Raw genomic sequence first — 23,225 nt, 5'->3', positions numbered from 1 at the left:
GCATGAGGACATGACCTTCAGACCAACAGTTCCCAACCTCTGGTCAGGAGCTATTGGTCTTCCAGGCCAAGGCTGTCAATGTTTGCTCCCACCCCATCACTCTGGGGAGATCGGCATGTACCCTAGACAGCGGTGGCTCGCTGTGGCTAGGAGAGGACACACACTCCAGGCTAAGAATGACCAAATGAGTCCAGCATCCTCTTTAAAACAAACCAAAAACAGATTCTGAAATGCAAGTCCAGGAAGGAAATAGGTTTTTATCAAGACCTTCACAGACAATGGTGAGGCCTCCCCATTCCCGTTTCTAGTGCCCCATTGCCTGACCCCCCTTTCTCTGCAGGTGGAGGCCAGGGCTAGTGAGGTAAGAACACAGGCAGTGAGCAGGTGATCAGGCCTCATCTCATGGACCTGGGGATGCTGCTCACCCCAATGGCCCCCCTGGTCCTCAAGCCCGAGGCTCCCTGCTGGCAGGGGCTGCGGGAGGAGGCTGTTGCTTACCTGCACATCCAGGTTTTTGCGAGAGGAGGCAGGTGTGTTGGCATAGGAACTGATGGAGGAGCTGGTGTTGATGTCATCGGTGCTGAGGTTGTCTATGGTGTCGCTGATCCCGCTGCTGACGGAGCTGCTGTCATCCCAGCTGCCGAGACAAACACATCCTGAGCACCCAAACCTCATGCTGGGTCAGCTCAGGCCAACAATACAGACAAGCGCATTCCAGCCCCGAAGGCGCCTGTGTCAGAAAGCCCCAGATGAAGCTCTTTTGCCTCTTTTGCCTCTAATGTGACTCACCTCCAGGGCACCGTCTATCCTTGCTGCTCTGGATTGGCAGCTGGGGGAAGTGGCTGAGACGGACCGTCCCCCACATGGAGCGTGCTGTCCTGAGCAGAGGGAGCTGAAGACCCTACCTGCCTCCTACCCCATCCTCAACTCCATCTTGGCAACTCTGCGGAAGCCAATGGCTACTTCGCAGACCTAGTGGCAGAGGAAGAGCGGTGGGCTTGGGGACTACTGCTGGAAGCAGAGAGAGTCAAGAGCGGCACTCTCCCTGGGGTCAGAGTGCAAAGATGAGCTGCTCTACGAATTCTCTGGACTCCACTCCTGGAGTGAAATGCCAAGGGAAGGAAAGCCCCAGAAGTCAGCAGACACCTGTCGATTCGACTAGCGCTTCTAACTCTAATAGCATCCCAGCATACATTGAAAATAGAGTTCATTTCCCAGCCCACAAATCCACTGAGGCCACGCCTACCGCTCAAGTCCAACCTCCAAGCAATGGTTCTTCTTTCTCCTCATCATGTCCCACCGCCACCAAGACTTTTAACCCATCCCCTGGTCCTACGGCGTCTACCTGCAAAATGTATCCGCGCGTGCCCAGCCCTCCACCTCTCCTGCTGTCTGCACTTCCAGCTGGTCTCAGCTCTGCCTGGGCGACTGCGAAGAGGCCACTGGGCTCTGTGCCCCACTTCTCCCTAACAGTTCGTTCTCCTCACGGCAGCCAGGACCATCATTCTGAAACATGAATCACATCCTATGGCTCCACAGCTTACTACCCCTCCAGGGGCTTCTCAGGCACTTAAAGCCCACACTCCTTCCTCTGGTGCTCAAGAGCCTCCGATCCGGCCTCCCTCTCCAGTCCTGGCCCACCTCTTCATCGCTCACTGGCTCCAGTCGCATGTGCTTCTTCTATGCCAACAGGGTTCTTGTGTTCAAGACTCTACAGTTGTTGTCCCTCTTCCTGGACACGCCCCTGCCTCCTTGTTAAGCGTCACCTCCTCAGAAAGGCCTCCCCTGGTCCCTGGGCCTACAGTGCTTGCGTCCCACACCCCAACCAAGCCTGCCGTATTTTCTCATTTGTTTGGTTGCAGGGTGGCGGGCACAGAGCAGGTGCTCAGTAAACACTTGTGAATTTAAACTCATGGGAGTGAGAAGTCGAGTGAACTACAAAGTAAGCATCCAATATAAATGTAATCTGATCTACTTGATATAGTGGGAAAAGGTGAGTATTCTTGTTTTCCTATTGTACAGGTGGAGACACTGAGGCTTAGAAAGGTAAGAAAGGTGGGGTGCCCAGGTGGCTCAGTTGGTTGGGCACCTGACTCTTGTTTCGGCTCAGGTCGCAGTCTTGGGGTCATGGGATCTGGCCCAGGGTCGGGCTCCTCACTCAGTCAGAACAGAGTCAGCTTGAGATTCTTCCCACCTCACTCTCCCTCTGCTCCCCTCCCCACCTCACTCACGTGTGTGCTCTCTCTCCAAAATAAAATCTTTGAAAGAAAAAAGAAAGGCAGGCAGGCAGGCAAGGTTGCACTAGGCCAGACAGCCAGTAAAAGATGGAACAGCACCTGGATCCAGCCGTTCTGACTCCAGAGCCACCTTCTTTACTGTGATGCCAAATGGCTTTCCGCCATGTCAGCCTTCAGGGCACACCAGATTGGGACATGGCTCACTTTCTCCGGAGGAGGCTGAGGCTCGGAGGGTCTTATCCACAGGCCATCTCCGCACTCCCACCTCCACCTGCAAGGCGATGCTGCAGCAAGGTCAGCCTCACCCCTTTGTGAGCCATGTCCCCTCTACCTCCAGGCGCATAGTACATGCTTATCCAACCCCTCCGGGCTGAACTCCTATGCAGAGGAAAGACAGGACAAGCTCCCACAACAAGTTACCACCATCTGTGGCCTCTGAGCTCGGCCTCCTTCTCCCAGCTCATTCTTTGACAAGCCACAACTCCTAGGCCTCAGTTTCTTTATGGGGGACACGTGGATGATACCACTAGGCTGGCAACCATGTTAAGCTCCGCTGGAGAGAGCATGACCCAACAGATGAAAAAGGACCCAAATCGGCTCTCATGATGATTAAAAAAAAAAAAAAAAAAAGTCACAGGAGTCTTTAATTTCATCTGCTCTCTGGGGTTAGCAATTTAATATATCTAAAATTTCCTATAATCCAGTGAAGAAGAAAGAGGATTGAAGAGAGGAGTGTGGCTGGCAGGGAGAAGGCGGGAAGTTAGTAACAGATGCCCATGAATCCAAGCCCCGGAGTTTTTGCTTTGAAATTGTACCCGCTCCTCCCGTATGGCCTTTCAACACCAAGCTGTTATTCCAGAAGGGCATGTGGCGCTTATTGTAAACGTGATGCTTCCCACATCGGTGCCCGCAGCATCTTGGGGCTGCCCTGACTGAGCTGGCCCGGAAAGGGAGAAGCCAGGGGCTGCCGCCACAGAAGGCGGGCGTGGGGACCCCAGGGATGAGGATGCAGTGACACAGAGGGCAGCCCGGGCTGAGCAAGAAGCTCTCTTTGTGCCAGAGACCAGCCGTCCCTGCATATGGAGAACCAGCCATGTCTCCCTCCCTTCTGGATCTCTTGGGATACTGGCAAGTCCGTTTGGATGTAAAAATCAGTTACTTCCAACTTGTCCTTTCCCCCAAATTCAGGCTGTAAGGGATCACGAGCCACCAAGATCAGAGTCAGTGAGTTCCAAGATGGGACTTGAAGGTAAAGTCCTTGCAGGAGCTGCCCTGGGATAACGGTGCTGCCCTAACAAGGGGATGTGGGGGCTAGACGCTGGCTCTTCTGGGCCCCTCTCAGATACTCACGGCATCCATAAACTTCTGAAGAGCTGTCAAGTGCCGGAATGATCTCTTCTAACTTGGCCTAAAGACGGCACTCCCCCAGCCTGCATGACCACACAGGAGATGCGGAGAAGAACAAAGCACACCTCTGGAAGAGATGCAGATGGAGCCTGAACCTCCAGGGGCCACTTCACCCTCACCTGCCCGAGAAGGCAGCTAGCACAGAGGGAAGCAGAGTCGAGAGGAATGACTGTCACATGAGCGCCTCTATCCAGCCATACCTGAGGCTCTGGGGAGACAGAAGCACCCCCTGGGTGGCTGGAAGTGAGAATTAATAAATTCCTTTCTTTTGTTCAAAACTAGTTTGCTTCAGTTTCTGTCACTTGGTATATTCATGCTACCGAACTGGGAACTGCCATTTGTTTGTAAAATGACTCCAGACATGTGGCTGAAGAGTCAGACAGGAAAAATGTAGAAAGCATGCAGAATTCGTTCAGGCAGGAAGAACATTAGTTGCATCAAATCAAGTGGCAAAGGCAATTAGGTACAACCTGCACCCGGGGTGCCAAAGTCCACTGACCCAGGTCCGGGTAAGCAATGTCGAAAGGGCTTACAGAAATGGATTACAACGGAAATGTGAAAGGAACACAGAGGATCTGTGTTTGCTGCATGGTGAAATGAGATGCCAGCTAAGAGGCTCAAGGGACCCAGGGTACACAGAGGAAAGAACTACAGTGTATTCAGCTATGGCTCTGGAACAATCATTCTGAAATACGATGTGACCATCCCTGCGTCTTGCTCTTGAACCCGTACGGTGGTTCGGAGCCCACTGGAGATGACAAACCTATTCCCCTTCATTGGGAGCAGATGACTTTAAATCCTTGGGAAGGTTTAAAAAGAGGAGGGGAGCTGAGGGAGTAAATCACAATATGAATGCTTAAGTACAGGATGAAATCTTTGTGATCACTGGGATAATCTCTGTATATTTATAATACTTAAAAGAATATGGGGCATATTAAAGGAATCTAAATAAAAACAGTCCTCTGATTTCCATTTTAAATGACTCCTCATTTCTGGTTTGAGATTTTTAAGATGAAAGGTTTAAGGACTGGGGGTCAGCCTGTAAAAAAAGAATTACAGTGTTTGAGAAAACTTAATTTATGACATTTTAACTTTAGTTTATTTGATTTGCAAGAGTTAAGTGCTTAGAAAGATTTTGCTTGTTAGGCTGGTAAGTCCACCCTGTCAGATGTTTGAAGAACTTGAGGAAACCAGGCATGTTGAACTTATGAGTCTAAAATATTTAAGGAAACTTAATTATCCAAGTTTCCAAACAGTACTAATTGTCAAAATTCAATTTGTTCAATCTAAATTAACAAAGTACTAATCAAATAACAAGTGGAAATCATCTTAATTTATACAAAAACACTTGGTTTATAGGTGAGATTTATAAGAAAACCTAGGTTTAAAAATCAAAGCTTTAGTAAATTGAACAGTAAAACCTAATGAATTCTAAGACGTTCCTTTTGAGCACGAGAGCACTCCTTAGACATTTAGAAAACTATTATGGTAGAATTCGTTTTGTGAATGAATGAATGATTTTTATATGGGTGACCAGAAGAATAAATGAACCCAAGAGAGCACACCTCCTCTTTTTACTAGTTTTCCCCCACTCCAGTTCACCTTTGCTCTACATTTTAAGACTTCCAAAGCTACTCCAAAAGTGCTCCCCAAATCTCACTGTATCCGACATCCTGGGGAGAGGAGCAGAGCAGAACCCCAGGCCCTCCTCCTGCCTCATGGGCTGTATTATAGGAAATTCAGAAGAACATGGGATACAGAGCCTGGCTGGTTTCCCTTTTTTTTTTCACGACAGCATATCATGTTTATGCCCTATAAATTCTTTGGCAGAGACAGCTAGAGAAATGGCAAGAAGATGCTTCGAACGCATCAATGCAAACACACCGCTTCGCAGGCAGATCAGGCGTGCACCTTTCTCTCTACTCAATGAAACGCCTGCCACTGGCCGTCAAACAATGGCACAACAGGAGTGACAAGTGATTGGAACGGAAAACAACCTTCACCTATTTGTAGCCAATGGGTGGCTGGAAGGAACTCCATCAAACATTTGCCCTTGTTCTTCAAGACTCTTAAACTCACGATCTTTGGATCCTGAGCCAGGGACCTTGGATTCATTTGTTCACCTTACCCAGTCAGTCAGCGCCCTCTACGTGTCAGTCATCGTGCAAGGCAGTATGAATGTGGTGATGACCCCCAGGTGTTCCTACCCTCGACAGCAAGGCCAGGGGATGTGAAAGGCAAACACAGAGCCCAGACACAAACGGAAATGTAATGCAGGGAGACGAGCAAAGAGACACTGCACCAACTAGCAACTGCACGGGTTCCAGACATTTCTACAGCCTTTGGTACCCCCCCCTCGAGCCACCAGCCGGATGCCAGCACAGGTAATAGTGACAGTCTGCAGTGTGCCAGATCCCAGGCCCACCAACGCTCTCTGCTGTTCCACACTCTCCTTCGAGGCATGGAAGTGGTGACATCAAGGGGCCAGAAGAGCCAGGCCGTGACCCCAGCCCTCCCCAGAACTACTTCCTGTTTGAGTCTGGAGACCTCATTTTCTCTCTAGGTCCCAGACGTCTGTAGAATGAGGGAGCTAGATGCAGCCATCCCGGAGGTTGCTTTCTAACTGACATCCTAGGAGTTTAAGCTCATAGAAAAGTTGGTACAGAGGCAAATGGGCATATGAAGGTCCCTACGGGTCTCAGAGCATCTCCTCCCAGTCAGTAAAAACTGCCCAAAAGGTAACTGGACTTTCTAGTCTTTGGGTTTCTTCATTGCTAATTTCACCCCTCCAAATATTTTTTTAAGCCCACACAATCTTTTAAATACTTGGAATAGGTGTCAATATCTCATACACGGGAGATAATCAGCTAGCCCTGAGTAGCAGCGGCCCTTGTTGGACAGAGACACGCTTTCCCATTTGACACAATCCCCACCTGAACCTCTTCACTCACCTGGCTGGCCCTGCAATTTGAATTTGCAGACCCTCCTATAGGGGCAACAATCCAAGTCACAATATAGAGTTTGCATTAGACCGCACTATTTATCCACAAAGGAATAGAATGCTATCTTACCTAATATTTATAGCCACCACTGAAGGTGTTTACCAAAAGCCAGGTACTGTACTAGGCACATTACATGTATTTTTCCACTTTCATTTTCCACTGGATAAAACAGAGGCTTAGGGCCCAGAGGTCATCAGAAGGGTGGTTTTCAAACCAGACTCCATGCAACCTTCTAGTTATCCAAAATCGAGTACATATAGATCGGCTTGGAAATCTGTCTCCTAGCAGGTCAAATCACAAAAGAACCTCCACCAGCTGACAGCAGCCAAGTGCATCAAGAAGAGACCTCATTTTGACCACAACCATGGTTAGTCTACTTGCCTGTTTGTCTATTACCTCTTTTTTTTTTTTCCAATTATTTATTTATTTGACAGAGAGAGAGAGCAGGAGCAGGGGGAGCGGCAGGCAGAGGGAGAGGGAGAAGCAGGCTCCCCGCAGAGCAGGGAACCCAATGCAAGGCTCGATCCTAGGACCCTGGGATCATGACCTGAGCCGAAGGCAGACGCTTAACTGACTGAGCCACCCAGGCACCCGTCTACTACTTCTTGAAAGACAGATGTGAAGAGAAAAGATTCTCCAAAAGTGATCAGAAAATCCACTCAAAAATGGAAATGCCCATAAGCAGGAGGATCCTGTTTCAGTCTTACAAGACATGCTGACATCACTGTGTCAGGAATTCAAATGCCACTCAGAAGGTTTAAAGCACAGTTTTAACAGCCAAACAAACACAAGCTATCTGCTACGAAGAACGCAGGTGAAAGCATCATAAATTATCTTAGCCCCTCACACTCCTTGTTTTCCTCCCTGTTGTGGGGAGTGCGCATTCCACAGAACCAAGGAGAGAAACGTGCCTTCACCCGTGCACCCCCTCCCCGAAAAACCACCTCTAATCTGGACACATTTTTAATATCAAGCTCTTCCAGGGAGTACCCAGAATGCAGCAGGAATTTGTAATGGTCCTGAATTAATGTGATTTCATATTTATAACTTCATCTCCCATGAAGCAAAAAAGCAAAATGGAATCCCAAGGTTAGAGGGATGATTAAACGGATTTTTCCACTAGGATTTACACACCCATGCGTGAGGAATCCTGCGTTTCAGCAAAAGACTCCAGCTCTGAGGAGTTACTGAAGGGTCCAGAGGGTCATTACACTCTTCAAACGGACTCCCTGTGAGATAATGTTGTTTACTCAAGGGAAAGACGTGCTAACCAATGTTGTAAAAAAAAAAAAAAAAAATCAATCACTGTTGTTGCAGATACATATTCGTTCTCTGCTCAGTGATAAGCCACAGCAGGTTAGCTGGGAGGAACTACTGTAACTATGGTTCTTAAAAGCAGTCTTCACAAGCAGCAGCTGCTAACACCCTACCCCCAAACCGCAAAGCCTGGTCCACTTCCAGAAGGCCCTTCTTGCCCTCAGGAGCAGCCCGGGCCAGCCCCGCTCTCTGCCTCTCTCCTGGTGGCTGAACGCACGCTACAGAGCCACCAAGGCTGTGTCCGGGCCTTACCTGCTTACTTTTCCAGTTCCGCCCCAGAATCACAGCAGAGCTCACTTTCAAGGCCCCGTGCCCCCCGCCAGACAGCTGTATTCAGTTGCAAAAGCCCAGACTGGTGGAACTCGTTTTCTGGCTATTGTTCAAGGCAATTGTTCCCGTGAAACCCCAGGGCCCGAGCGGAATGAGATCCTTTGGTGTGGATGAGTGAGCAAGCCCAACTGTAGGCTTAGCAGTAACCCCTGGGGAAGGGAAAGGGTTTGGCTACCTTCATTTCCCACCAGACAGGTATGTTAACTATTTCCCTCCCAGGAGGTATTCTCAAGAGCATCACCTCCTCCAGCCACTGCTGGGGTCTATTAAGAAAATCCACCTTCAAAGACTGCAAGAGCACTCCTGCAGAACCCCACCTTTCCTTGTCTATCTGGGAATGATAATAATAGAACAGCCAACTTTAAATGAAGTTCAAAGTGGTGCCAGACCTCATGCTAATTACATGCATTATTTCAGTTAATCCTCACAACTCTATGACACAAATAACACTTACTGATGGCTTACGTATGTGCCAGGCCCTGTTACTTACATTTTCTCTGGGTACCATGAGATAGGTACTAACATGATACTGATTTTAGAGGTGAGACAACTAAGGCCTGGAAAGAAGGCCCAAAGGTCATACAACTAAGAAATGCTGAGGCTGGGGTTCAAACACAGGTCCCAGAGCGTGTAACCAGCTGTTTGTTTATTTATCTGATGCACTTTACTCCATGCATATCATATGTACTGTATAGGCTTCAATGTTTTCCACACCAAAAAAAAAAAAAAAGAGTTACTCAAAAAAAGCCATAAGCAAGCCTCCTCTCTCTAGATTTCACCCTCTGAGATCAGCCTCCATGGTCTGCAAAATGGCCCAGAACTTGAGTTTGAATGAAAGTAAGGGCAGGGCGCCTGGGTGGCTCAGTCGTTAAGCGTCTGCCTTCAGCTCAGGTCATGATCTCAGGGTCCTGGGATTGAGTCCCGCATCGGGCTCCCGGCTCGGCAGGAAGCCTGCTTCTCCCTCTCCCACTCCCCCTGCTTGTGTTCCTGCTCTCGCTCTCTCTCTCTCTGTCAAATAAATAAATAAATAAAATCTTAAAAAAAAAAAAGAAAGTAAGTAAGGGCAGACACAAATCCCAGGGAATGCAGTCTCCTCTAGCAGTGGGCCAGGGGACCACAAAGCCCGGGAGGCTCCAGAGGGAGGCAGCACAGCCCTAGAGAGAAGAGTAAAATCGATTTATTTGAACCTTGGCTCTACCATTGACTTGGTCAGAGCACCTCCCCCCACCCGCACCCCCCAGGAGAGCCAGGCTTCCTCTCCTGCGATAGGGTGCTAACACCAGGCCTCAGGAGCCTCTCGTGGGGGGCCCAAACCAGATCTGCAGGCACTCCGGAGATAACCAGCTCCTGTCCGCTGCAGTACAGAAGCCCAGGAGCCGGGGAGAGCCACAGGCCCACATTACAAAACTGATGATGAAGTTCTAGGGCAAGAACTTGCTGCTTCTCGCTGCCAGTGTCCCAGGGGAGAAGCAGCCTCTACAGACGGTGCCAGGTGCAAGGCCGATCGTTTGGGGTGGAGAGAGACAGAAACAAGAGCCCCATAAAGAGGGCTCCCAGGGGATTTAGCAGCATTCAGAATGCCAGGGGTTGAGTTTCACCCTACAGCACCTTTGTCCCATTTTGGTAACTCATTCCTTTAACAAGTAGGTGGTCCCCAGAGTAAGCGTGAAATTCCTCCCTTTGGCTCCAGGGGCTGGGTCGGGCTGGAAAGCCCAGAAGGATGCCTTATGGCCTCATTGTTACAAGAGGCACCAGCGTGTCTGCTGACCTCAGCTACACAAAGCCCTCTCTCCTTCAAGGCTCCTCCAGAGAGGGCTGCTGATACTCGGTCCACTGCCGGTCAGCTTTGGCCAAAAGACCTCCTCAACAAACCCGTCCTGGTGTTCTCTTTACCTGAAGATATGTATACCCTGAACACGAACAGAATTCAGCACATCATATATAGCTAAGGCAAATCACAGCAAACACACAAGGTGACAACTTTATAGTGAGATCCAGGCACCCTCAGTAAGTAAACACACGTTACTCCACACACTACTATTACCCTACAAAGCACAAACTATTAATGTTCCCTTTTCATAAATGTGGAAACCGAGGCTTCCAGAGGCTAGGCAGTTTGCCCAAGATGCCAGAGCTAATAAATGGAGCTGGACTGGAACCTAGATCTGCCCGATTCTAAAACTCAAGTTCGTCTTAACCACATTAATCCAACTTAAGAGCAGAGGGAAGGATACTTTTTTAAAAAAGATTTTATTTATTTGGGGGGGGGGCCACATGAGGGGCAGAAGAAGAGGGAGAAACAGACTCCCCGCTGAGGAGGGAGCCTGATGTGGGGCTCAATCCCAGGACCCTGAGATCATGACCTGAGCCGAAGGCAGACAACTGACTGAGCCACCCAGGCACCCAGGAAAGGATACTTTTAAGTAGATCCCAGTCATATAAGAACTTACAACTCCCACATGTTATCCTAAAAGCCCAGGACACTTTTTAATGCAATCAAATTATTCCTAAAACATCTCCAAGTAGGTGAAGAAAGGTGGGAAGGGGCAAATTCCAGACAGGGCATTGGCTGGCTGCCTTAGGTCTAGAGTAGGTGGAGGGGGGATGTGGAATCCCACCATTCCCATTACCTACCCAGACACACACACACGCACTCTCTCTCTCTCTCACTCTCTCAGTTCCCAATGCATCTTAGAGGTCTGGGGCAGCTGAGAGAGATGGCTGTACCCCCAAACCAATCCAGCCTCATTTCGCAGTTTGTCAGGGGCCTGCCCTTAAAAGCTACCCCTTCTGGGGCAACGGGGAAGGGAAGAGAACTCAGGTCAAGAAACAACCACTGGCTGGTTCAGTCAGAAGAGCGTGCGACTCTTGATCTCAAGGTCATGAGTTCGAGCCCCACATTGGGTATAGAGATAACTGAAAATAAAAATAAACTAAAAAAACAAAAACCAGAACAAAACCCACAAAACCAGAAACAACCACTCAAAATCAGCTTTGCAACCCAACAGCAGTTCAGCCCTAGCTAATTAGCCAACCCCAGCACACATGTGAGCAGCTAGTGCCAAGCTTGGGTCAGCATTAACATGCCGGGTGTACCACCTCTCCCTCCAGGACTCAGTAAATCCAGCCTCTCAGGAGGCCCCCTGAGAGCTCCAGGGCACAGTCCCAGCAGCCCAAGGCCAGCTCCAAGGCCATCAGCTGTCCCAGGTTTGACTTCCACTTAGGCTCCTGCCCCGCTGAACCAGGTACAAGCACAAATCCAATCACAGATCCATCCACCAGCCTGGAAGCCTCAGAAAGAGCAGAAAACTGCCAGGTAGGTCTTGCTGCAAAGCAGAGCTGCTTAAGAGCCGCCCCCCCCCCCCCCGCCCTGCCCAAAAATAAGCAGAATCTGGAAAGCCCAGACAGGCCATGCTTGCCAGTATCCTGTGCACTTCAGTGAGTCCTCTGCAACAAAAAGTGTCCTTCCTCCAGCTGAACCCACGTTTCAACTTGTAGATAAAGCCATTCCGACAGCCATCTGCCAAGCCCAACACGGAAGGCAGAGTGGTGGGTAAACCTAGGTTCCCATGCCGGCTCTGCCTCTTATTAGCCGTGTGACCTTGAGCAAGTTATTGAACCTCTCTTAGTTCCCACGGCCTCACCTCCAAATTGAGGATAATGTTGCTGGCTTTGCAAAGAACATGAAACGAGACAATGTCTGCTAGGTGCTTGGCTAGCAGTAGGTGATAATGAACATTTGTTTTCTCTTCCTCTTGTCTGGCTTAAAAATAGAAATGTTTCTCTTTAGGCAGCTTTATAGCAGCCCTAGCTAACAAGAAAAAATACTCATACTTAAATCTCCCATGCTATCTCTGCTGGAACCCAGTTTCCAGAAAAAAAACCCACCCAGTAATTTGCAGTATTAGTAAATACAACCGCAAGTTCACCCGGCTTCTTAGATTCCAAACAAAACCTCCAACTCCAAGTCATTTTCATGAGGGCCCTCCAAACCACTAGCAGCCCTTGCCGGGGCCCACACTGCCTCTCTCCAGCTCTCCCCCCCCCACCTCCCCCAAACTGAAAGGTCTTCCCCCAAAAGCCCGGAGTAAGGATCTAAGACAGCTGGGTGGTCAATACCCAGTTTTTCAGTCTCAACAGCCTAACCTGATAAGATGGTCTGGAAAAGATTGACATTACCCAAATGTCCAGGTGGACCAAGGACATTTGGGCCATGCTCCAGCTTCCTCCAGAGCTCTCAAGGTTAGAGTGAAAGGAGCTGGGGGTGGCAGGGTAAAGGATGCTGAAGTCCTGACCAGCGGCTCCCCCACCACCGAGCCCACGGGGGATTTTGGCAGCGGCACCCGTGGTTGCTCCGCTGGCCTTCCAGTATCATCCGAGGAACGACAAGGCAGGACACGCAGCACACCCCACCCCAGGCCCCAGAAATTTTAAGAAATCATCCTACCTGGTAAGGTTTCCAGGCCAGAGCATTTCACTACATTGTGGTCCTTAGAGAAAGCGGACAAAGAAGCCGGATGAATCTCACAGTGGCAACTCGTCAGCCAGCCAGCTGAGCCAGCCCACGTTGGGCCAGGGAAACCCGGGCACCCAGCAGCTCTGCTACTAAAGGACCAGTCAGACAGGGATCACTCTTCCCCAGCCCAGGAAAGAAATCTGATCCGCCAACAAAATTAACCCCTTAAGTGCTGAAGGAGCGAGAGGTCAGGCCCGACTGCTAGTATCAAGTCAGCTGTGAAAAGTTTCAGCGAAGCAAAAGCGAACACCAAACTCTGAAACCGCTACCGTAAAGCACCTAGTAGGAGAGCCCTCACGATGGTCCCAGGGGAATCTGCAACCATGGGTCACGCTGAATAAAATCTAAACGTGAAAAAACATTTAAAATCCCCATGGACTGGGCCAAAATGTTGGAAAAAATCCTTTCAGCCAAAAGTGCTACTATTAACAATGACACACAAAAAAATCACTGATAACCTGTCTTAGCTTATTCTATTGACAATTGAAAGCAAAGCATTTGATTGAAATGATTAGCCTACAGAGATAACTTCTGAACCTGAAAGGGAAAAGATACCTATCTCTACAATGAACAATGACGTACATAATTTCTGGTGATGTCAATTTTGATACAGTGCCAACAAAAATACACATTAATTCCTGATGCTTTTTTTTTTTTTTTTTTAAGGAAGTTCACTCTACGCATCACTACTGTAAACATTACGGTACAAAGGCTGGGAGGGGAGGTGGGATGGGAGAGAGTCCCAGTTCTGGGTTGGGAAGGGGTTGCACCGACTAATCCCTATTAAAACCTGTAATCAAGGAATTCAGAAGGAACTATGTAAACAGATGCTGTGAACAATGAACAACTGTTTTCCTCTTGAAAATTCAAAAGCAAAATTATGTTATAGCCACAAGCTTTTATTTTAAAATGAAGAAGGATTAAGATGCTCTCCAAAACCCCAACTCCCTCTCCAAAAATCCTACCAGTTGGCTCCTGGCAACTTTCAAAGACTTTCTCTGAGAAAGGCTCCCCCCCACCCCCCCGCCTGGCTTGGGCTACCTCTCCAGAAGGATGGGGGCGTAGGGGATCGCGTGTGTGTGCTGGGGGTGGGGTAGGGGAGGAAGTAATGACTGGCTCCAAGCAGGGTCTTGTGTGGTCAGTTTGCTCCGCAAACAGAAGCCTTTCAAAGGGGGAATGAACAGCCAGTCCTCCCCCAACCAAGAAGGAGGGAATAAAAAGGTCAGCTCAGAGAGGAAACAGGGTCTAGTGGGGCTTCCCAGGTGAATGTAAAGGCAAACGTGCCCAGGAGCAGAGATTGTAATCTGGAAGGAGTCCCAGCTGAAGTTAATCATTCACATCTCATCCCTCAGGGCCCTCCCTCACTTGAAAAAATGCTTAGAGCATCTGCAGTGGGGAGTGGGAGGCAGAGGCCAAGGGGGAGTGGAGGGTGAATTTGGGGAGGCAGTGTGGCTCAGATTTATTAAGACAAAAAGTCAGAATGGATCCAAACTCTGTCTGACAAAGATGTTTTAAACCATTCCACATACCTTCTGCACTGTCCCTGGAACTGAATGTATCTTTATAACATGACCTGAGACTCTGGCTGACCTCTGTGTTAATTTGGGTAGAACTGGATGGTGACTATATACAGGGAGACCTATAGATATGGATATGGCTGTGTATAGACACACACATACACATATAAAAATTTTTCCCTGTTTGCTATACTTGTTCCTTGTCCTTGTTTTAGGCAAATACAATATGTAAAAATCCAGATTAACCACCAGCATAAATTAAGGGCTGCCTATCCATTCATTTAGTCATTCATTCAACTAACTGATATTTATTCAGCACTTGGTATATGCCAAATCACTGTTCTAACTGCTGAGGATAGAACAGTCAAAAAAAAAAAAAAATATATATATATATATATAGTCAAAGAATTCCCTATATTAATGGAACTTAGCTTTTAGTGGTAAAACCATAAAATAAATGAGACTAAATGTAAATTATATAGTATATTAGGGATAAATGCTAAGAAGAAATAGTAATAGAGGGAAGAGGATGTGATTGGAGGGGGGGGCGGTTGTCTGAAATTTTTCTTAGAGTGGTTGGGGAAGGCCTGCTGAGGGGATGATTGTTACTACAGACCTGGATGAAGTATGGAAGTTGGTTATATGACTATCTGGGGGTAAAGAGCCTTCCAAGAGAGGAAATGGTCAGTGCAAAGGTCCTGAGACAGGATACAACTTGCACTTTCATTCCAAGAACCCAGAGCCTGGTGTGGTTAGAGCAAAGAGAACAGTGAAACAAGGGAAACCTAGGAGGAGGTCAGGTCAGAGAGGCAAGGGGTAAAGGGAGGGAAAAGGGTGCTTAAGGAGAGCCTGGTGAGTTGCTGTAAGCATCTTGGCTTTTTCTCTCAGAGAGGAAAATATTTACAAGGGCAAAGTTTATTGCACAAGACAATGTGCTTGGGGGCGGGTGGGGGGATGTCTCAGTTCTCCTTCTGTGGTTAAAAGAATCATATCTTCAACACGAAACACTCTGAATTCTTTGTAGCTAGAGGTTCAAATTTAGCTAGGGCTTTCCCATGCTATGAAAGATAACAATCAGTGTGGCTAAGAGATCCAACAACAGAGGGAGGGGAAAACATGGAAGGTAGGCCAACCAACTCCCTGAGAGCAGATGCCCTTTGATGCTTTCCAAAGAGCCAGTCTTCCCCTGTCATTTCTGACCCTGACTTCTAAACAGGCCAAATTCCAAAGACCTTCTAGAATTCATAGCATTTTTCTCCATAGGAACAATGTTATCAATCATATTAAGGTTCCCAGGTCAATTCATAGAGCCATGTTGTAAACCAAAAGGGAGCTGATAAACTCTGCCCAGGTACCAAAGAGTAGAAGGAAATACTATTCTTGGGCTACGGTATGTACTTAGAGAAAACAGAATACCGCTGAAGTAAATCTAAAAAGATGTTCACTTGTGTCTAATGAGTACTTTATTAAAACAACAGTAATAAAAATACATTGCTCTTTCTCCTCCAACATCATCAGTTTCTCCCTTTTTATGGACTCTTTCCCATTGGCCAATTCACCAAACAAAACAAAATCTTCTTTAACCCCATGTCCCTGTTCCCCTCTGTAACCATGCTAGTCTTTGCTCCATGTTATAGCAAAACATATTGAAGGAGAGCTCTCAGTACTCCAACTCCTGTGGCCTGTTCTCTCTTCAATCAGACTTGAGTCCCCACCACTCCAATGAAAAAATGTTTTGTTTCTCCCAAGAGCATCGATGGTTTAATTGTTGCCAAAGCCAATGGTCTTGATCCTATTTGAGTTTTCATAAGCACCTAGCATGGTGGGCAGCTTCCTCTTTGACTGGGTCTCTTGTTGGGTTCCCCCTCCCGTATCAGCACCGAGTTTCTTCCTCACTCACTGCCTGTACCTCAGTCTCCTTTGCTTGCCCTCTTCCTCTCCTCTCCAGACCTCCAGGGTCCTGGGCCTCCATCCCCTCTCTTCTCTACCTTGTCTTTTCCTAGGGGATCGCGCCCAGGGCTTCAAATACTAGACACAGACGGGCAACTTTCAAGTTTGTTTCTCTAGCCTGCTCCTCTTTGGGTACTTGACGCATCTCAAATCTACCGCACCTTGTACAAAACTCTTGCTTCTAACTTCCAGCTTGTCTGCACTCCCTCTCCCAAAGTCCTCCTGTCTCAGCCGATGTACAACTATCCTCAGCCATCCTCAGTTCTCTCTTCCCTTACTGCCTCCATTATAATCCATTAACATGTCCTTTAGGCTATACCTCCCCAATATACCATGAACCTGGTCATCACTCAGTATCTACAGGAAGATGGCTTTGGTCCAAGCCACCACCATCTCTCTTCCAACAGCCACCTCCCTGGCCATTCAGCCTTCCCTCTTGCCCTGCTGGGCTCCATCCTCCACACAGCAACAACAATCATCTTTTTCACGTGTACATCACATTGGGCTACCTTCTGCCCAAAACCCTCCAATAGTCTCCCAGGGAACTTGGAATAAAATCCAAATTCGTTTAGAAGGTTCTATATAATCTGGTTCCTGCCCACTCCCTCCGCCACTCTGCCCCTCTCCTTCATTATGTTCAAATACAAGATCTGGGCCCTCGAATGTACCAGCCTCTTTCCCTTTCATAGGCCCTGTGCTGGGGTTCCTTCTGCCTGGAATGCCCTTCCCCATCTCTCCCCATGGCTGCCTCCTTTTGGTTCAGGTCTTGATTGGGATGTCACCTCCTCAGCGATATCTCCCTAGACTCTGGCGCAGTTACTTTCTACCCCATGATACTTCCTGGCACTTACCAGTCAGCACATTATCTTCTTTACTGGGGAGGGGTGTTTGTATTTTACAAAAAAATAAGTAAGCTCCTTGAGGACAGAAGGGCTGTCTGCTTTTGTTCTGAGTGATCTCCTCCCAGTGCCAATGGTACCACTGATGTGGCCTTGGACCAACTGGGTACAGGAAGACAAAGCAGAACTGAACATTCTGTGCAGTCACCTGGGGACTCTTGGTACTTTCAAGGACTTTAGCTTCATGGTTCTTAATCTTTTATTTGGCCAAAGACCCATCTAAGAATCTGATAGAGGGGAGCCTGAGTAGCGCAGTCGGTTAAGCATCTGACTGTTAGTTTCAGTTCAGGTCTGATCTCTGGGTCGTGAGATCAAGCCCCATGTTGGGCTCCACGCTCAGCACAGAGTCTGCTTGATTTTCTCTCTCCCTCTGCCGCTTCCCCGCTCTAAAAGAAATAAATAAATCTTAAAGGAAAAAAAAAAAGAATCTGATATAAGCTCAGGTCTGCCTCCCTGTAACAAAAATGCATACAGACAACATTTTGCACACAATTTCAGGGGATTCACTGACCCCCTAAAGCCTGTCCATAAACCCCAGGTTAAGGGCAGCTGCTTCTGAGTTTTATGGCACTGACTTCACACAAGGTCTAGTCCCACGTTTATATTATGATTGTTTCCTTCTTTCAGGAGCCAGTCTCAGATGCATCTGGGTCACTTTCTATTGGCTTGCTAGTAACAAAACAAAAAGAGAAGGAAGGCAGGCTCTTCTGGATGGATGAAAAAGAATGGGAAGAGGTTAAGAGATCCGTGCCAACAAGAAGCATCTCATTCCTGCTGTGGAGTTTTACCAAGTGTGATCTGCACTAGATGATGGGAAGCAGAGAAATATCCCCGGGGGCTTTAGCGCAGCCTTCGAAGTCCAGGAATTAATACGAGGGAGTTTGTGATTGTAACAAAAATCATAAGAAACCAGGTAAAGCTTTGGGGTAGAAAATGAACAACATTCAACAAATAGCCACTGAGTATCTAACCTGCACCAGACCAGACACTGGGAAAAAAAGAGGGCAAGTAAAAGAAAATGCCCCAGCTCTGATGGGGCCACTTAATGGGAGGAGACAAACAAGGACAATTATTCTGGATGTTATGGTAAAAGCGATGAAGGAAATAAACAGGGTGCTGGGAAACGGAGGTACAGGAGGCCCCTCCTTGAAACAAAGCGGTCAGGAAGCGCATTTCCGGAAGTGATATTTAAGCTAAGATGTGAAAGATGAGAGGGAGCCAGCCAGCCATCAGAAGAGAGAAGCCAGGTGTTCCAGGAAGAGCGGATGTCAAGTGCAAAGGCCAGAGGGAGAGGAGAGCTGTGTGTCTGAGGAACTGAAGGGTGGCTACCATGTTTTGAGAGTGGGTGGGGAGGTGTTAACGGAAAAGAAAGCTCATCCCCTGGGGAACTCCAAACCCATTAGTATCAAGTGATCCCAGTGAGGCGTCCATAAAGAACTTTGGGGATGGAATCAGTGTGCCTCTGGCCCTCCAGCCTTCTCTCTCCACTTCCTCAATTCCTTTCCGGGGCACAGGATCTGTAGCATACATGGGAAATCCACCTTTCCTGTTGAGATGCTTGTGCAGAATCTCTGCTTCCATTGCTCCTGGCCCAGCTTACTCTCTGCCTTTACACACACTGTGGGTCCTGTCCTCCAGTCTTCTTACAAAGACGGTGAGCTGCATTTCAGCTTCAAATCTTTTGTCTTGTGAGCTTGTAGTTTCTGTTACCTTCAACTGGTTAATTCTTGGGATCATCTGGGGCCTACACTTGTGGGTCCTCACACACAAAAGCAAACCTACTCCTCCATCTTTAAATAAAAGGCTTGGTTCATCAGGAAGAGTATACAATCTGTTCTCAGTGTTTACTCCCCACCCATTTCAAATCTAAAACCCAAAGCTTGTTAACAAACCTTGGACAGGGGAGCCTGGAGAATGTGAACATGGGTGTCGTCAGCATCTTCGGCCTAAAATCAAAATGCAGACTTTGCATCCTCAATCCAACATCAGAGATGCCTTCTCTAACAGGATGTCTGTCAGTCAACTACAAATCCATTCCAAAATGGCAGCTTTTCCAACAAAGGACATCTGAGGCCAAAGTTATTTTCAATGACAACAACAATTTGGATTTACAGACTTTATTGCCTGTTAATCTCATCTAATTCTCACAACTATGCTAATATGTATATTAGAGAAAAATAAGCTGGAACTCAGAAAATTTACTCATAGTCATAGAGCTGCTAAGAGACAGATTGAAGACCACGCCTTCAGATGCTAAATCTTGTTTGACTTCTATGACACCACACTGCTTAAGGTAATGACCACCTCCAATAGATGCCAACAGATTCCACCAACACATTTAGTGGGCCAGGGCCATCGACAGGTTATCTTAAGGTCCTTTAGCTGCTTCTAAAACTTCTGGGCTTGGTCCAATCTGGATTTACTCTTTTACCAAAATCTGTGATATCATGGCTTCTACTATATTTCCAGTTGGCTGTTCTCTTTAAGATACTGGCTGGATGTTGACATTTATGTGCCAGGCACTGTGCTGGGGAAACAGTGGTAAGCAAAAGAGAGGAGGTCTCTCCCATTATCCTCATGAAGCCCGTAGTCTGGTATGTGTGGGAGTGTCAGGCAGTCAAATAAAAACCATACACATTTCACTGCAAACCATGAGGCATGCCATGAAAGTGAAAGCTGTGAGAGCACCTGATAGGGGAGAAGAGAAGATTCTTATTCATAATGTCAGAAAAATGTGTGCCTAGGCTCCCTGTACCAGAATGGTGGAAGTTGACCATCTGTGAAAATGTCCACATTTGTGCCTAGATTGAGCTTTCTGCCTTGCAAAATCTAGATTATCCCATCAAACCCCATCCAAACACCCTTGGCTAATGACAGCAGCTACAAAGTTTCCTGTGTCATTGTGTCCATGGCCGATAGGAGTAAGAGCAGATCAGAAAGTTAGTGTGTCTGGTGTTTAGGAAACAGTTTAAAGCTAAGGCCTTCCTCCAACTTTGATAATAAACGTGGTTATTTAGAAGAAAATATGAGGGACGCCTGGGGGCTCAGTCGGTTAAGCATCTGCCTTCAGCTCAGGATCTCGGGGTCCTGGGATCGAGCCCCACATCATGGGGCTCCCTGCTCAGCGAGGAGTCCACTTCACCCTCTCCCTCTGTCCCTCCCCTCCCCTCCACTCTTGTTCTCTCTCTCTCAAACAAATAAACTCTTTAAAATAAATAAAAATTAGAATTAAATTTAAAAAGAAGAAAATATGAAAAACAGAAGCCCAAAGAGGCAAATCCATGCAGCCATTTGTTCATTTAAGAAACAGAAAAACGAAAGGAAATTTAAAATCATATCATTGGCTATAAGGAATTGTATTTATGTAATGGAGTTATAGGTGCATGGGGAGAATCCTAAGAGTTCAAATATTTATTTTTGCAGCTACAAGATTATCTCTATTAGAATGGATGGGTAATGAATAAAAGTATTTCCCAAGTCACCCTTTGGCTTTTTCTAACGTGGCTCCGGCTACAAGGACATCCTTGAATGTGCCCATGGCAGGAGGAGATAATGAGGGAGAGGGGTAGGCAGGCCTGGGAACAAGACTGGAGAGGAAACATGGAGGTACTAATCATGGGCAACCTTGAGCAGAGTGTGATGTGAGTCAGCAGCCTTTGACCGTAGCAGCTCTCACACTGTGGAGGGGACTGCAGAGCAGTGGAGAAAACACCAAACGAGAGCTGGGTTGGACCAAATCACTTCCTGACTATAGCACTCAGACTGCTTGTCTGTTCAATGAGCTGGCTGCCACCCCAAGACCACCCCAGAGGTTCTCTAACCCCCCTCCAAGCACCTACGCTTTGTAAGTCCAGATCCCTGTTGCCCACTAAAATTCCCTTTCAAAAGAAAATTCATTTGCCTTATGAATTTGACCGATGTCCCATCTGTCCCCTGCTGGGGACAACAGCCCTTGAACTTTACTGCAGACCTTCTAGGTGTCAGGTGTTTTATCAAGAGATGTAAATACCTCATCCCGCAGAACCCTTCCAACACCACCATGAAGTAGTAGTCCCTTGTAAGGAAACCTGTTCTATACGTTAGCTTTGGTATTTCATTGTTTCCTTTGTGAGTTTATAGGGGCTATAAAATAGGTTCACAAAACCTTCCACAATCTCTAAACCACAATCTTGTCTAAGTCAAAAGAAAAAAAAAGTTAGTTTGGCAAAGAGCCCAGCTCATTCTAGGTATTTGCCTAGTCGTGACACTAGCTGAAAAGTTACAGACTGGTTAAGAATTAAACTCCTTCTGTTTGACCACTAATTTCTAAGAGAAAAACTGTCCTGAATGAGGGAAGAAAATAAAACAGAGTGACTGGCGCATAGTAACTGCTTACAAATTTTGCTATGGGTATTGAAAACCAACTGTATGCCAAGGGTCATACAGTGCTGATATCAAAACTCACAATAGCCCAGTGAAGATAGATTTCATTATGTCCAACTCACAGATGATCTACAACTCCAAGAGGTTAAGTCAGTGGCTCAAGGTCACATAGCTAATAAGGGCTAAAGAACAAGTCTGCCTGATTCATAAGTCGGTATCCTTTTTGGATTTTTTTTTTAAGATTTTTATTTATTTATTTATTGACAGAGAGAGAGAGAGTACAAACAGGGGGAGCGGCAGGCAGAGGGAGAGGGAGAAGCAGGCTCCCCACTGAGCAGGGAGCCTGATGTGGGGCTCGATCCCAGGACCCTGAGATCATGACCTGAGCTGAAGGCAGATGCTTAACCAATTGGGCCACCCAGGCGCCCCTGGATTTTTTTTTTAAAGCTCTCATTTTCACTGAGTTCTTATCATGGAGGTTACTGTGCTAAATTCTCCGGTCTTGTTTAATCCTTCTGCCATTCCCTATGTAATAGCTATTATCATCCCCAGTATACATGAGGATATTAAGAAGCAGTGGGCTAAGTAACTTGCCCAAGGCCACACTGCTGGTAAGAATCCTAAGCTGAGTCCATGACTGAAACCACCTTAATCATCTCTGAATTTCTGCCTTGCGCCAAGTATCTGGCACAATGGGGACAATTTCCACGATCTCACCAAAAGCCACTTAACTGGTGGAGCATTAAGCACGCACTGACAACCTTTACCCCTTGGTTTCCTTCCCTTCCTCTTTCTGTCTCTACAGGTGTAGGTGACTCCATGGGTAGGTAACATCACAGTTACTCCTAGTTCTTACTTTCATTTAAGTTCAGAGCAAAAGATAAAAACTCTCATTCAGTTCAGAGCCTAGTGCAAACTGATGCGACAGTCGTAGGTTCAGCTGCAGGCAGCTAGCTGGACTTAAACAGAAACTCCATTCTTCAGCCAACCTTCTCTCTCAAACATGGTACCAGGAACAATGGAGTATGGATACAGAAAGTGTATGAATGGTTCAGGGCAGCCCTGTCACCAGTAGCCAGAACATACTTGAGACTATGTTCTTCTTCAGTGCCTCAAGAGCATCATCTGCACACACAAATGTCAGAATTATTAGGAAAATATAGAATACGGGCTTTATTTGCAGCCCAAGCTAGTGTGCATACATTTAGCTCCAAGAATAGTCTTTGCATTGTTGTTTATAAGAACAAAAGGAGTGGAATATCGTGAACATCCATCAGGAGGGAAGGAGTTAATCCAATTGTGGTTCCTCTATAGAACAGAATACCACGTGGCCATTAAACCTGATATTGATAATCCTGATATAAAGATGCTCATGCTGCCAGGTCAAAATACAAAAGTAAATTTTAAAACACTTCTCGTTTTTTTAGAGGCTGTGTAGTGTAGCTGTTACAATTAAGGACTATAGAGGCATGCTCCCTGGCTCTGCCACTTCTGGCTGGCTGACTCTGGACATATTCCTCAAGCAGTGTACATATCTGTTTCATCATCTGTACAATGGGTTCTTACTCCTAGAGTCACTGGAAAAATGGAATCAGTGTACATCAAGAGCTTAGATCAGTGCCTGGCTCATAGCAAGTACTCAAGAAATTTTTGATCCTTTAAAAAATAAAACATGTAAGTGCTAACAT

At 47.1% G+C, this 23,225-nt stretch overlaps 1 protein-coding gene across 4 annotated transcripts in view; it reads right to left on the bottom strand.

Annotated features, from left to right (window-relative positions):
* The window catches only part of NAV2 (neuron navigator 2), a 392,023-nt gene that overhangs the window by 76,166 nt on the left and 292,632 nt on the right, over positions 1 to 23,225 (bottom strand). For all 4 annotated transcript variants that reach the window (XM_035012444.1, XM_035012441.1, XM_035012442.1 and 1 more), the window contains one exon: positions 499 to 637. In XM_035012444.1, the coding sequence (XP_034868335.1) occupies positions 499 to 637 (139 nt within the window). The remainder of the gene's footprint in view (positions 1 to 498; positions 638 to 23,225) is intronic.

The sequence above is a fragment of the Mirounga leonina genome, unplaced genomic scaffold (assembly GCF_011800145.1).
Source record: "Mirounga leonina isolate KUSES-001 unplaced genomic scaffold, KU_Mleo_1.0 Mir_166, whole genome shotgun sequence".
Lineage (NCBI taxonomy): Eukaryota > Metazoa > Chordata > Mammalia > Carnivora > Phocidae > Mirounga > Mirounga leonina.
This window is presented reverse-complemented; position numbering and strand designations above follow the sequence as displayed.